Source organism: Schistocerca piceifrons, chromosome 2, assembly GCF_021461385.2.
Source record: "Schistocerca piceifrons isolate TAMUIC-IGC-003096 chromosome 2, iqSchPice1.1, whole genome shotgun sequence".
Lineage (NCBI taxonomy): Eukaryota > Metazoa > Arthropoda > Insecta > Orthoptera > Acrididae > Schistocerca > Schistocerca piceifrons.
The window spans coordinates 584,294,284-584,310,950 of record NC_060139.1 but is presented as its reverse complement, the minus strand read 5'-3'; the positions used below and the strand labels follow the sequence as shown (position 1 = coordinate 584,310,950).

At 43.5% G+C, this 16,667-nt stretch overlaps 1 protein-coding gene across 1 annotated transcript in view; it reads right to left on the bottom strand.

Annotated features, from left to right (window-relative positions):
* Window positions 1-15,960, bottom strand: part of LOC124775615 (galactose mutarotase-like) — a 66,006-nt gene extending 50,046 nt beyond the window's left edge. Inside the window, exons 1-2 of the mRNA XM_047250444.1 lie at window positions 15,760-15,960; window positions 9,187-9,274 (exon numbers count right to left, since the gene is read on the bottom strand). Coding sequence (XP_047106400.1) covers window positions 9,187-9,274; window positions 15,760-15,960 — 289 coding nt within the window. The remainder of the gene's footprint in view (window positions 1-9,186; window positions 9,275-15,759) is intronic.
* Between the last annotated feature and the right edge of the window lie 707 nt (window positions 15,961-16,667).

The following is a 16,667-nucleotide window of genomic DNA, read 5'->3' as shown; positions in this document are numbered from 1 at the left end:
TTGCATACACTCAGTATGAAGAGGCCTCAAACGATAGATGAGCGCTGAGACGACTGCAGGAGTTGTTCTGTGAACGGAGCGCACGTGGTGAATTGTAACTGAAGCCAGTAAAACACATTTTCTTCTGACAAACCTTCCGGGATGTAAGGTCGTGGTCCATGAAACTCTTCAGCTCCTAACGTTTCGTCGAGAGCTGCGCTGGACATCTTCAGAGGGGTGTTTCTCCTCCGGTGAGTCTTGCCGACTGACGGGTCGGACGTCTGAGAGCGACTTATATATCGTAGAAAGTGGGCGTGGCCAGAGTCACACGTGATATGCAGAGATAATCTTTGTCAGAGATGAAACTTAACTTTTTATCTGCATATGAAACAAATAATTTTTACCAAGCACATTAAGTGTACTAGCACAAAGCTTTGACACACACATTTAAAGCAATATGAATCTCTAAAAACTTCCTAATAAGTCTCTCATTAAGTGCCTTTCTTTGTCTATGCAACAGTTAATTTAATCGATAACATATTATTAATTCCTCATTGAATTTCAGACACTCTTGGATAAATCAAGAATTTAACCAGTTATTTTTACAAAGGACACTCGGATTTCAAATAGTTCAAATGGCTCTGAGCACTATGGGACTCAACTGCTGAGGTTATTAGTCCCCTAGAACTTAGAACTAGTTAAACCTAACTAACCTAAGGACATCACAAACATCCATGCCCGAGGCAGGATTCGAACCTGCGACCGTAGCGGTCTTGCGGTTCCAGACTGCAGCGCCTTTAACCGCACGGCCACTTCGGCCGGCCACTCGGATTTCTTCACGTACAAGAAGAGGATCCTGCTTGGATAAGTGCACATGTCATACTCATTGTTCAAAAACAGTTTTCCAATATTAAAATTATAATTTCACAAAACCAAACACAAATTTACTGGTTCATACAGTTATACAGTTATACAGTTCTGACCTTTCGTATGTGTGATGAAGTGGCTGCGCAATCGTGGTGGCGAGCATGTGGCGGTTACGTAGTCTCTCCGTTGGCATTAATAAGCTCTATTTACTTCTTCTTGGCGTCGTTAATATCATTTTTAGAGCCTTCCCCAAAGCTAGAGCACTATTTTCAGCCAAAATTTACATCCGGGGCCATTCCATCTAAATTGCAGTACTGTAAGCCTCGGTCGGCACCTGCGCTGTTCATTCATCGGTTACTGGCTGCCGACTGACTACTGTGCTCTCTCGTTTGCCGCCCAGGCTGAGCGCCGATATCACCTTTTCGCTCACGCCAACTCACTTCCGTTGCAAAGGGGATTTACTCTGGGTTTTGGTGTTATGTCAAAGCGGTAGGTGGATCAAAACAAAATGTCCAGACACTCTGTGACCAAAATGGTACTGAAACAGAGGATGACAGACTAAAGGCCGAAATACTAAATGTCTTTTTCCAAAGCTGTTCAACAGAGGAAGACTGCACTGTAGTTCCTTCGCTAGATTGTCGCAAAAATGACAAAATGGTAGATATCGAAATAGATGACAGAGGGATAGAAAAACAATTAAAATCGCTCAAAAGAGGAAAGGCCGCTAGACCTGATGGAATACCATTTCGATTGTACACAGAGTACGCGAAGGAACTTGCCCCCCATCTTGCAGCGGTGTACAGTAGGTCTCTAGAAGAGCGTAGCGTTCCAAAGGATTGGAAGGGGGCACAGGTCATCCCCGTTTTCAAGAACGGAAGTCGAAAAGATGTGCAGAACCATAGACCTATATCTCTAACGTCAATCAGTTGTAGAATTTTGGAACACGTATTATGTTCGACTATAATGACTTTTCTGGAGACTAGAAATCTACTCTGTAGGAATCAGCATGGGTTTCGAAAAAGACGATCGTATGAAACCCAGCTCGCGCTATTCGTCCACGAGATTCAGAGGGCCATAGACACGGGTTCCCAGGTAGATGTCGTGTTTCTTGACTTCCGCAAGGCGTTTGATACAGTTCCACACAGTCGTTTAATAAACAAAGTAAGAGCATATGGACTATCAGACCAAATGTGTGATTGGATTGAAAAGTTCCTAGATAAAACGGAACGCAGCATGTCATTCTCAATGGGGAGAAGCCTTCCGAAGTAAGAGTGTTTTCAGGTGTGCCGCAGGGGAATGTCGTAGGACCGTTGCCATTCACAATATACATAAATGAGCTTGTGGATAACATCGGAAGTCCACTGAGGCTTTTTGCGGATAATGCCGTGGTATATCGAGAGGTTGTAACAATGGAAAATTGTACTGAAATGCAGGAGGATCTGCAACGAATTGACGCATGGTGCAGGGAATGGCAATTGAATCTCGATGTAGACAAGTGTAATGTGCTATGAATACATAGAAAGAAAGAACCTTTATGATTTAGCTACAATATATCAGGCCAGCAACTGGAACCAGTTAATTCCATAAATTATCTGGGAGTTGGCATTAGGAGTGATTTAAAATGGAACGACCACATGTGCGGTAGCGTTCTCGCTTCCCGCGCCCGGGTTCCCGGGTTCGATTCCTGGCGGGGTCAGGGATTTTCTCTGCCTCGTGATGACTGGGAGTTGTGTGACGTCCTTAGGTTAGTTAGGTTTAAGTAGTTCTAAGTTCTAGGGGACTGATGACCATAGATGTTAAGTCACATAGTGCTCAGAGCCATTTGGAATGACCATATAAAATTAATCGTCGGTAAAGCAGATGCCAGACTGAGATACGCCCACTGCTTGAATACTGCTCACCGGTGTGGGTCTGTACCAGATAGAGTTGACAGAAGAGAGAGAGAAGATTCAACGAAGAACAGCGCGCTTCGTTACAGGATCATTTAGTAATCGCGAAAGCGTTACGGAGATGACAGATAAACTCCAGTGGAAGACTCTGCAGGAGAAACGCTCAGTAGCTCGGTACGGGATTTTGTTGAAGTTTCGAGAACATGCCTTCACCGAGGAGTCTAGCAGTATATTGCTCCCTCCTACCTATATCTCGCAAAGAGACCATGAGGATAAAATCAGAGAGATTAGAGAACACACAGAGGCATGCCGACGTTCTTTCCACGAACAATACGAGACTGGAATAGAAGGGAGGATCCATAGAGGTACTCAAAGTACCCTCCGCCACACACCGTCAGGTGGCTTGCGGAGTATGGATGCAGATGTAGATGTAGATATAATGCAAAGTCCCTAGGTATGAACCAGCTATTACATAGTTACAAACAAATATATTTTAAAAATCTCATCATTTAAACATATTAGGAAGTCACCACAAAATATACATAATTAAATGCTACTGCCCTCCAATTAATAGAAAGAACTTAACTCGCAAAGAATAAACATTTCACATCACTCAGCTTCTTTACAGTAGATCAAAGACATTTCATAATAAAGAATATACATTTTACATCACCCAGAATTAATCAGTACAAATTATTTACGATATTGATTGTAGTGTTACAAGCAGTTGCAAGCCTATGAAATAATAACTCCATCTCGGTTGTTTCATGCTCCTGTAACATCCCATCAATCGCGACATACGCCGCCTAGCAAAAAATGTTTTTCAGAGGCACTACGGTGTTACTCCTGGTGTCATGGTGTGGGGAGCCATTTAATATGTCCTCAGGCCACGGTTGGTAGAGACTGAGGGATCGCTGACTGCACAACGGCACGGCACGGACATCCTGCATCCGCATGCGTTACCTCTCATGTGTGGGCATCGTGGTGCCATATTTCAACAGGAGAATGCTCTTCCACTCGTGGTACATGTCTCTACGAACTGTCTCCGAGACAGAACACCTGAGGGACCAGCTCAGACGTCAATCCGCCGCAATGACAGTATCCAGGATGTCAAGGACCAGTTGCAGCGGTAGTAGGCTAGCTTGTCTCAATGGAGATATAACGGCCTTATGACACCCTTTCCATCCGAATCAATGCATGCATCCAGGCCAGAGGGGGCGGAACTTCATGCTGATAATTAGATCTATACTGCCAAATTCTTTGTAAATTTGCCTCGGTTTTGTAAAAACTGAAATAACATCACATACCGTCTCCATTTCGTGTCCTCCTCCCCTTGTGAACGCTCATCTTTTTGTCAAGCAGTGTATTTACTCCTCCGTCTAGGTGAACCGACTAGTCATCTCTGAATAAGAGACAATCATAACAGTCTTATTGATGCATCAGCATCTTGCTTGGAGCCGAGGTGGTGTCTCAGTGATTAGACACTGCACTCGTATGCCGGAGGACGAGCGGTTCATATCCTCCTTCAGCCATCCAGATTAGGGGGAATGCCGGGATGGTTCCTTTGAAAGGACGCGGCCGATTTCCTTCTCCATCCTTCCCCAAGCGAAACTTTTGCTCCGTCTCTAATGAACTTGTAGTCGACTTATTTACCTCGTGTGGACTTGGATCCCAAACAGTGGTCTACTAACTTTCGACTACTTTGGAACACTGCGTAGTATGCGGGCACAGTTAGGCCGACCGCTGTGGCGGAGTGGTTCTAGGCGCTTCAGTCTGGAGCCGTGCGACCGCTACGGTCGCAGGTTCGAATCCTGCCTCGGGCATGGATTTGTGTGATGTCCTTAGGTTAGTTAGGTTCAAGTAGTTCTACGTTCTAGGGGACTGAAGACCTCAGATGTTAAGTCTCATAGTGCTCAGAGCCATTTGGGTACAGTTAGAAGCGTTTCTTGAGATCCAACTTCAGAGACATCACTAGAATTGCTTTCCTAAGAGAATTCTGAGAGCTAACCGCAAAGTAGTCTCTCAAATGTTCAATGTTCAATTCCGACACACTTGATTTTCCCAGTCTCAAATTTTTATATAGACAGCTAATACTTTTGAACTGATGATAACATCTAAAGATGTTATGTCACTTCCGTAGTCACTGTTGTCGTTGTGGTCTTCAGTCCTGAGACTGGTTTGATGCAGCTCTCCATGCTACTCCATCCAGTGCAAGCTTCTTTATCTCCCAGTACTTACTGCAACCTACATCCTTCTGAATCTGCTTAGTGTATTCATCTCTTGGTCTCCCTCTACGATTTTTACCCTCCACGCTGCCCTCCAATGCTAAATTTGTGATCCCTTGATGCCTCAGGACATGTACTACCAACCGATCCCTTCTTCTAGTCAAGTTGTGCCACAAACTTCTCTTCTCCCCAATCCTATTCAATACCTCCTCATTAGTTACGTGATCTACCCACCTAATCTTCAACATTCTTCTGTAGCACCACATTTCGAAAGCTTCTAATCTCTTCTTGTCCAAACTATTTATTGTCCATGTTTCGCTTGCATACATGGCTACACTCCATACAAATACTTTCAGAAACGACTTCCTGACACTTAAATCTATACTCGATGTTAACAAAATTCTCTTCTTCAGAAACGCTTTTCTTGCCATTGCCAGTCTACATTTTATACCCTCTCTACTTCGACCATCATCAGTTATTTTGCTCCCCAAATAGCAAAACTCCTTTACTACTTTAAGTGTCTCATTTCCTAATCTAATTCCCTCAACATCACCCGACTTAATTTGACTACATTCCATTATCCTTGTTTTGCTTTTGTTGATGTTCATCTTATATTCTCCTTTCAAGACACTGTCCATTCCATTCAACTGCTCTTCCAAGTCCTTTGCTGTCTCTGACAGAATTACAATGTCATCGGTGAACCTCAAAGTTTTTATTTCTTCTCCATGGATTTTAATACCTACTCCAAATTTTTCTTTCGTTTCCTTTACTGCTTGCTCAATATACAGATTGAAAAACATCGGGGAGAGGCTACAACCCTGTCTCACTCCCTTCCCAACCACTGCTTCCCTTTCATGCCCCTCGACTCTTATAACTGCTATCTGGTTTCTGTACAAATTGTAAATAGCCTTTCGCTCCCTGTATTTTACCCATGCCACCTTTAGAATTTGAAAGAGAGTATTCCAGTCAACATTGACAAATGCTTTCTCTAAGTCTACAAATGCTAGAAACATAGGTTTGCCTTTCCTTAATCTTTCTTCTAAGATAAGTCGTAAGGTCAGTATTACCTCAAGTCTTCCAACATTTCTACGGAATCCAAACTGATCTTCCCCGAGTTCGGCTTCTACCAGTTTTTCCATTCGTCTGCAAATAATTCGTGTTGTATTTTGCAGTTGTGACTTATTAAACAGATAGTTTGGTAATTTTCACATCTGTCAACACTTGCTTTCTTTGGGATTGGAATTATTATATTCTTCTTGAAGTATGAGGGTATTTCGCCTGTCTCGTACATCTTGCTCACCAGATGGTAGAGTTTTGTCAGGACTGGCTCTCCCAAGGCCGTCAGTAGTTCTAATGGAATGTTGTCTACTCCCGGGGCCTTGTTTCGACTCAGGTCTTTCAGTGCTCTGTCAAACTCTTCGCGCAGTATCGTATCTCCCATTTCATCTTCATCTACATCCTCTTCCATTTCCATAACATTGTCCTCAAGTTCATCGCCCTTGTATAGACCGTCTATATACTCCTCCCACCTTTCTGCTTTCCCCTCTTTGCTTAGAACTGGGTTTCCATCTGAGCTCTTATATTCATACAAGTGGCTCTCTTTTCTCCAAAGGTCTCTTTAATTTTCCTGTAGGCAGTATCTATCTTACCCCTAGTGAGATAAGCCTCCACATCCTTACATTTGTCCTCTAGGCATGCCTGCTTAGCCATTTTGCACTTCCTGTCAATCTCATTTTTGAGACGTTTGTATTCCTTTTTGCCTGCTTCATTTACTGCATTTTTATATTTTCTCCTTTCATCAATTAAATTCAATATTTCTTCTGTTACCCAAGGATTTCTACTAGACCTCGTATTTTTACCTACTTGATCCTCTGCTGCCTTCACTACTTCATCCCTCAGAGCTACCCATTCGTCTTCTACTGTATTTCGTTCACCCATTCCTGTTAATTGTTCCCTTACGCTCCCCCTGAAACTCTGTACAACCTACAGTTTTGTCAGTTCACCCAGGTCCCATCTCCTTAAATTCCCATCTCTTTGCTGTTTCTTCAGTTTTAATCTACAGTTCATAACCAATAGATTGTGGTCAGAGTCCACATCTGCCCCCGGAAATGTCCTACAATTTAAAACCTGGTTCCTAAATCTCTGTCTTACCATTATATAATCTATCCGATACCTTTTAGTATCTCCAGGATTCTTCCATGTATATAGCTTTCTTTTATGATTCTAGAACAAGTGTTAACTATGATTAAGTTATGTTCTGTGCAAAATTGTAACAGACGGCTTCCTCTTTCATTTCTTAGCCCCAATCCATATTCACCTACTATGTTTCCTTCTTTCCATGTTCCTACCGTCGAATTACAGTCACCCATGACTATTAAATTTTAGTCTCCCTTCAGTACCTGAATAATTTCTTTTATCTCATCATATATTTCTTCAATTTATTTGTCATCTGCAGAGCTAGTTAGCATATAAATTTGTACTACTGTAGTAGGCGTGGGCTTCGTGTCTATCTTGGCCAATCTTGGCCACAGTAATACGTTCACTACGCTGTTTGTAGTAGCTTACCCGCACTCCTATTTTTTTTATAGTTTATTAAACCTACTCCTGCATTACCCCTATTTGATTTTGTATTCCCCTAACCACAAGTCTTGTTTCTCCTGCCACCGAACTTCACTAATTCCCACTATATCTAATTTTAACCTATCCATTTCCCTTTTTAAATTCTCTAACCTACCTGCCCGATTAAGGGATCTGACATTCCACGCTCCGATCCGTAGAATGCCAGTTTTCTTTCTCCTGATAACGACGTCCTCTTGAGTAGTCCCCGCCCGGAGATCCAAATGGGGGACTATTTTACCTCCGGAATATTTTACCGAAGAGGACGCCGTCATCACTTAACCATGCAGTAAAGCTGCATGCCCTCGGGAAAAATTACGGCTGTAGTTTCCCCTTGCTTTCAGCCGTTCGCAGTACCACAACAGCAAGGCCGTATTGGTTAATGTTACAAGGCCAGATCAGTCAATCATCCAGACTGTTGCCCCTGCAACTACTGAAAAGGCTGCTGCCCCTCTTCAGGAACCACACGTTTGTCTGGCCTCTCAACAGATACCCCTCCGTTGTGGTTGCACCTACGGTACGGCTATCTGTATCGTTGAGGCTCGCAAGCCTCCTCACAAACGGCAAGGTCCATGGTTCATGGGGGGAGGCCGTAGTCACTATCGAACGTAATATGGAACACGAAACAAACAGCAAAACACAAAAGTCTGTCTGTTTGTAGCCGCCATCTTTGCTACAGGCACTTTCAAGTGGCAGGCTGAGGTAAGTTAAGAGGAATACTTACAACCACCTCACAACTAAGCTGACATCTTTGTTCTTTTCTCTAGTATTACATCATTACTGGGCGTCACATCAAAGAGGGTTAAGGGTAATAACAAAAATTCCAGTATTTCTCCTGAAAGCCTCAGCACATCATTGCTCTCTAACCCACAAAAATACCCAAATTTTATACCCAAGTAACAATCACAAATGTTTATGTACCCGTCCCGATAGCTGTGCGTATAAAGCGCCGCTTCTGGACGGGGCAGGTGCACCGGCCCCGGATCGCATCCGACCAGCGAATTAACGACGAGAACAGGTGTGCCGGCCAGCCTGGTTGTGGTTTTTAGGTCGTTTCCTACATCCGAATAGGTGAATACTGGTCTGGTACCCAAGTCCTGCCTCAGTTACACGATTCGCAAACACTCCAGAAACTTTCGCTCACTTCATGTCACTAACACTACACACAGACAGCTGGGGTACGCATATTCCATCCCGGGGGATTGGGGGGGGGGGGGGCGTGGAGTGGAGGTGTAGTGGCGGTGGTGGCGGTGGTGGCGGGGGAGGGGGAGGAGGGGGTCTAACGGAGTGGCAGCAGGAAGGGCATCTGGCCATTTCTTAAAATTAACAATGACAAATCTGTTAATAACCAAACTGATCCAGCACCGACGTGGGGCACAGGCACTAGAAAAAGAAGAATGGCCAGTGTTTATGTGCTCATTCCATGAGATACGCCGCGAGTGTTTGATATGTAACGGAGAGCATTGACACACACTCTGGAGAATCGAAGTTGTACGCTGTCGTCTCTTCACTACTTTTCAGTCATAGTTTCCCCGACAAAACTACCTTCACTGCCGGAGTTTTCGAACCGGCTGCTCCCGTATCAAGAGGTAGCCCTTGCGAGTACTCACCTGTGGGTATGAAGTCACGCGTGGTTGCCAAGTACTGGTCTGCATCCAGCGTGAGCAAGTGGTCCTTCAGCGCAGGCTCTCCAGCATCCTGCAACAAGATGTTTTGCGGCTTCGACTCTGCAGTGCAACAGTCAGGTTAAACCAACGGAACGAACTCACGTGGAAGGGAAAGTAGGCTCACCTATGCTGCTCCAGTTTGTTATAATTTTTGGAAAGTGTAACACAGAAGCAGGGCAGTGAAAGTCGATGTGACCAAAGATGAATCGTTGTTGGTTTGCATAGTAAATAAAGAGACTGAGCATTACAGCAAAATATGTAATCAGAGTTCCGCTACTGCTAGATCGGTGTCCGAATACCAAAAACAGCCAGCCAAAGCTGAATGTCGTTCTAGTCTGTGTCTGTTTGCTGAGTCGGCCTTATAAAGCCTCGCCTGAATAATTTGCGCCCTGCACCATTCGAATCGTTGCTGAACTGCCGACTGTTTTTTCTTTCTTTTTCTATTCTTGATTCCCTGCGATAGGGCGCATGCCGGGAAAATTTTTACTATATTACTATGGTGGTAAAATACAGTACAATAAAAAATAATAAAAATGCATTTCAAACAAACATGGAGTAAGTGTTTTTATTCAAAAGCAGGTATTGCAACTAATGTTAAAACACTTAATGTAGAGATTATCTGGACAATATAACGTTTTAATTAGACGATAGCTATTAAATACGTGGAAAATTCATGACGACCACCGTATGATTACATACTTTATTGTAACCAGCATCAGTTTCAAAGTTTAATGACGTTGGTTGTATGTTGTGCGCTCTCATAATTACAATATTTTCCAAGTTAATTCAATCCCAGTGATGACAAGCTAACAAGGGGACCACATGTCAATCGGGTTTTTGGGTATTTACAATTGTTTTCAGATAGCAGTCTAATTGTTAACAGTCTCTCTCTACCTGAAAAAGGGGGCATCTGAGAACAACATGATCAGCGGAACCTTCCTCCCATATTCAGAAGCTGGTGTGTCACTACTAGCCACTTGATGCAAATGCTTGGGATATGGACCGTGAGCATACTTCGAGTAACGATAATGTCGCGCAGATTGAGTCTGCTCCAAATGCTTGGGAATATGCTGTAAACACGCTTTGCAGGGCTCCTAGTGCCCAATCAGACTGCCATTCGTCTAACTTCCAGGCTCGTAAATGTCTTTTATCAGCAATATACGATCCTGATAGTTCGTAAACGCGGTCATATTGCTCATGCCCCAGCCAATACAGCGCTGCCCTGCAACGTATCTCGATATCCATCGGACATATCCCGACGATTACTAATAAATCCTCTAAACTTGTGCGAGAGGCACCGGTGAGTCTCAGAGGTACGCTCCGCTGAATTTGTCACAGTATTGTTTTGTACCTGCCTAACCTAAGGCGATGCGCCCAGACTCTGGCAGCGAACCCACAATGGCGTTGTCAATAGCTTCGTGATGTGACGGCACCACATGCAACGGCAATTTATAATCAGCAGTGCCAGCACGGGCAGTCTTATGTATAATTTTCGCCGCTTTCTGAATAACAGATTTTACGTGTTCTAGAAAGTTTCTTTTATTGTCTAAAAGAATGCCTAAATATCTACAAACAGTGCTGCGTTTTACAGGTATACCGTCAAGCCTCATGGAAGGATTAATGGTAGCAGAAAGTCTTCGTTTCAGAAGTATGTACGTGGTTTTATGAACGGCTATAATCAGTCTGTTGCTCTTGCACCAATTCTGCATTTGTGCAATCGCATGCTTTTCATCAACTCTCGCCATGGAGTCTGCAGACACAACTGTTGGGTTGTGATATGCGTATGCAACTACACCTTCTGTAGCGTCTGCCCCTTCTAACACATATAATTGGGGTTCAATACTAACAAGATCTCCAGAACAGTGGACCACTTATGGAACCTTGAGGACAGCCCTTAGTAACCTTTTTGATGATGATGATGTCTAGTTTGTGGGGCGCTTAACTGCGCGGTCATCAGCACCCGTTCAATGTCCCTCTCTTTACACAGTCCAATTTTAGCCACATTCACGAATGATGATGATGATGATGAAATCATAGGGACAACACAAACACCCAGTTTCCGGGCAGAGAAAATTCCCAACCCGGCCGGGAATCTAATCCGGGACCCCGTGATCCAGAAGCAGCAACGCTAGCCACTATACCACTAGCTGAAGACTTAGTAACCTTTTTGATTACCTTGCCCCGCAAGCCACTAGACGCTACGTTAACTACAATAATCCGCAAAGCTCTTATGCGGACCCTGAGATCTCGAAGGCGTGCGAACAGCGCATGCGCCTTCTACGTCAATCATGGGTGCGTCTGCATACTTCGTTGTTGAATTTTCTACAATCTTAAGAGATCTATTAACAGCATAATCCCTTTCCTGAATCCATTTTGTCACTGGTTTAGACCCAAGAGCTCCGGGTGCGTCTGCAACCGATCACAGAACACAAGGTCCTCGACTTTGGCCAGTCAACATGATAGCACATCGAATATCTGAAAGGCAAATGCTTAACTCTCAGTCTATAAGATCAAGTAGATGCTCCGAAAATCAGAATAATGTCAATACGTCGCAACAAGCATTTCCTCAGTTATAAATAACGATAAGCTTTTATAAATTTAATTAAGATGAACTTCAAATAGACACGTATATAAATAAGATAAAAAAGAAAAAGAAAATAAAAAGAAAAGACAGAATGCAGTGGCCACCCCCCACGAGTACCTGGAGACGAGAGGATTGCGAAGGTAGGCACATATCAGTTTGGGTGATGTAGAATAGTGTAGCGAATTAGGTTTAGAAGTAGATATAGTTTTGTTTACTCGGCAAACCTCGAGTTCTTCCGAGGCTGCCAGTAACATATTTATTAACTTGAGATGGAACTTATTCTCTTGAAACTTGAGTTAATTCTTTTTATTTTACTTTTTTTTCAAATGTTCCGTTTTATTTCGACATTAATATTACTAATGGTTGCTGTTATCATGAGTTGCTGCTACATGCATAATATAAAACATTGTATGTCACCATGATTATTGAACATGGACGACCTTTACAGAGGTTCCAGATAACAGATCTAAAATTCATAGCAATAAATTGCACTGAATCGGATTTTTGTAATTTTTTTATATTTATGGTACGCGAAGTTCAGCACTCAGATGATGATGTCACACAGCAGTTCAATGTGACTATCAAAAATTCTCCAGCAAAGCGAATTTGAGTTTCTTCGAGTGACTAATTCACTCAACGTAAGGCAGTGTTTCACGGTCAGTGTGTCTCTATCGATTTGCGTAAGACTGTTAATTTCACGATCGCTGGTTCGAGTCTTGCTTTGGACATTATTATTATTTTTTCTTTTTTTCCTTTCAGGTCGAATATGTACTTCATTTAAATATAAAATTCATCAAATATACAATATTTAACACATATATATCTAGCATTTGTACAAAATTTGCATGTGAGTTTAAGGGTAAACATGACACCACAGAACATTACCATACAGTAATATAACATACACTACTGGCCATTAAAATTGCTACACCAAGAAGAAATGCAGATGATAAACGGGTATTCATTGGACGAATATATTATACTAGAACTGACATGTGATTACATTTTCACGCAATTTGGGTGCATAGATCCTGAGAAATCAGTGCCCAGAACAGTCACTTCTGGCAGTAGTAACGGCCTTGATACGCTTGGGCACTGAATCACACAGAGCTTGGATGGCGTGTACAGGTACAGCTGCCCAGGCAGCTTCAAAAAATCTTATGGGACTTAACTGCTAAGGTCATCAGTCCCTAAGCTTACACACTACTTAAGCTAAATTATCCTAAGGACAAACACACACACCCATGCCCGAACGAGGACTCGAACCTCCGCCGGGATCAGTCGCACCATGCAGCTTCAACACGATACCACAGTTCATCAAGAGTAGTGACTGGCGTATTGTGACGAGCCAGTTGCTCGGCCACCATTGACCAGACGTTTTCAATTGGTGAGAGATTTGGAGAATGTGCTGGCCAGGGCAGCAGTCGTACATTTTCTGTATCCAGAAAGGCCCGCAGAGGACCTGCAACATGCGGTCGTGCATTATCCTGCTGAAATGTAGGGTTTCGCAGGGAACGAATGAAGAGTAGAGCCACGGGTCGTAACACATCTAAAATGTAACGCCCACTGTTCAAAGTGCCGTCAATGCGAACAAGTGGTGACCGAGACGTGTAACCAATGGCACCCCATACCATCACGTCGCGTGATACTCCAGTATGGCAATGACGAATACACGCTTCCAATGTGCGTTCACCGCGCTGTCGCCAAACACAGATGCGACCATCATGATGCTGTAAACAGAACCTGGATTCAACCGAAAAAATGACGTTTTGCCATTCGTGCACCCAGGTTAGTCGTTGAGTACACCATCGGAGGCCCTCCTGTCTGTGATGCAGCGTCAAGGGTAACTGCAGCCATGGTCTCCAAGCTGATAGTCCATGCTGCTGCAAACGTCGTCGAACTGTTCGTGGAGATGGTTGTTGTCTTGCAAACGTCCCCATCTGTTGACTCAGGGATCGAGACGTGGCTGCAATATCCATTACAGCCATGCGGATAAGATGCCTGTCATCTCGACTGCTAGTGATACGAAGCCGTCGGGATCCAGCACGGCGTTCCGTACTACCCTCCTGAACCCACCAATTCCATATTCTGCTAACAGTCATTGGATCTCGACCAACGCGAGCAGCAATTTCGCGATACGATAAACCGCACTCGCGATAGATTACAATCCGACCTTTATCAAAGTCGGAAACGTGATGGTGCGGATTTCTCCTCCTTACACGAGGCATCACAACAACGTTTCATCAGGCAACGCCGGTCAACTGCTGTTTGTGTATGAGAAATCGGTTGGAAACTTTCCTCATGTCAGCACGTTGTAGGTGTCACCAGCGGTGCCAACCTAGTGTGAATGCTCTGAAAAACTAATCATTTGCATATCACAGCATCTTCTTCCTGTCGGTTAAATTTCGCTTCTGTAGCACGTCATCTTCGTGGTGTAGCAATTTTAATGGCCAGTAATGTATAATAAAATAAATACTAAAGTCCTCTCAATAAAACATACTGTAAGTAAGAACTTCTCTTAGAAGTGTGAACACTTTTTACATAAAAAACAATTTAGTTTTCAAATGTTAAAGAACTGCTCTCAATGAAATTTGTAATTTTAAATAAAATGTAAAACAGATGTACGATTGGTTTTCAGATACCTACGTAAGAGGCCTATAGTGCTGCAATTATTTGCACTCCTAATTTGTCAATCAGTTGAACTGTGTACTTTAAAGAATGTGGATCTGTGATGCATTTAACACGTCATGTGCACGTAAACACGTGGACAAAGGTGCACAGTTACGCATTTCAACATGTAACAAGCGTAAGTGGAATGTGCAAGCAGGGATGTCCACACACTTCTGGACATCCCTAGTTGCACAGGTGGTTTTCAACTGTATTGTTTCTATGGGTGCTACACCTGTTACTATTTTTAACAAACTTGTGTGGAGTGTGGAATATACTATCCACTGTAATGTCAACATGACATACGCGTTACAGTCATAACGGAACAGGACGTATTACAACAAGTTTTATGAAGGTGTGAAAATGTAGAATTTCCATTTCTCCATTTGTAATGGCAGATATGAAAATGACTATACATGTACTTTATGTAAATGCATCACTTTAGACAGATCAGAAGATGACACTAGTAACTGTTGAAACTGGTCATCCCGAATAAATAGTGTTGAATGCGACTTTGGCTATTAAAAGTTTCTTCAAAGCAACTACAGATCACTGCAACTAGTGTCTAATTATGAGAAATTTCTGATAGCACCCACCCTAAACTTTCTATCGGGGTAAGTCTCAATGCCTCGAGGAATCGATACTGTATATTCGATACCCTTATGGGTAAGACACTTTCCTTATGATACCACACATGAGGGGGCTATCGATACTTCTTGTTGGGCACCGTGTTCTATCGGCTTTAGTCTCGATATGTCGTGGAATCGATACTGTATATTCGATACCCTTCTGTGTACGATATCTTCCTTATAAATCCAGACATGATGGAACTGTCGATACTTCTGTTTGGGCACCATGTTCTATCGTTTAAGTCACGATACATCGGGGAATCGATACTGTATATTCGAAACCCTTCTGGGTACGATATTTTCTTATGATACCACTATTGTGGGAACTATCGATACGTCTAGTTTGGCGCAATTTTCTATTTGGGAAAGTCTCGATACCTCAAGGAATCGAATCTGTATACTCGATACTGTTATGGGTACAATATTATCCTTATGACACCACTCATAAGGGAACTATCGATACTTCTAGTTTGGCACCATTTTCAATCGATGTGAGTCTCAATACCTCGAGGAATCGATACTGTATAATCGGTACTGTTATGGGTACGATACTTTCCTCATGACACGACTCATGAGGGAACTATCGATACTTCTGTTTGGGAACCGTGACCCCTAGTGCGGCAGCGGGTGACTCACGTGGCCCGCCAGATTGAAGGGCAGCGCGAGGCTCATGTCGAGCGGCGTTGGCGCGGTGGCGACGGCCGTCATGTCGACCCACAGCTCCGGCAGCACCGAGTCGCGCGGCAGCCGGTAGGAGACCTCGGTCAGCACGGCGCCGGGGAAGCCGCCCGCGCCGTCCCCGCTCACGTGGCTCAGCAGCACGCCGTCCTCCAGCATCTTAGCCTCCCACAGCGCCTGCGCAAAACACGCCACGTGCACGAACTCATCAGCACGCCTAAACGCCCCAAAACAGATTTTGCACCACTTACATGTCAGCGAACGTGTGTGGATTTACACCCATCCGCATCCATACTTTCCAAAACTGCAAAATACTAACACGAATTCCTTACAGACGAATGAAAAAACTGGTAGAAGCCGACCTCGGGGAAGATCAGTTTGGAATCCATAGACATGTTGCAACACGTGAGGCAATACTGACCCTACGACTTATCTTAGAAAATAGATTAAGGAAAGGCAAACCTACGTTTCTAGCATTCGTAGACTTAGAGAAAGCTTTTGACAATGTTAACTGGAATACTCTCTTTCGAATTCTAAAGGTGGCAGGGGTAAAATAGAGGGTGCGAAAGGCTATTTACAATTTGTACAGAAACCAGATGGCAGTTACAAGAGTCGAGGGACTTGAAGGGAGTGAGACAGGGTTGTAGCCTATCCTCCATGTTATTCAATCTTTATATTGAGCAAGCAGTAAAGGAAACAAAAGAAAAATTCCGAGTAGGAATTAAAATCCATGGAGAAGAAATTAAAACGTTGAGGTTCGTCGATGACACTGTAATTCTGTCAGAGACAGCAAAGGACTTGGAAGAGCAGTTGAGCGTAATGGACAGTGTCTTGAAAAGAGGATATAAAATGAACATCAACAAAAG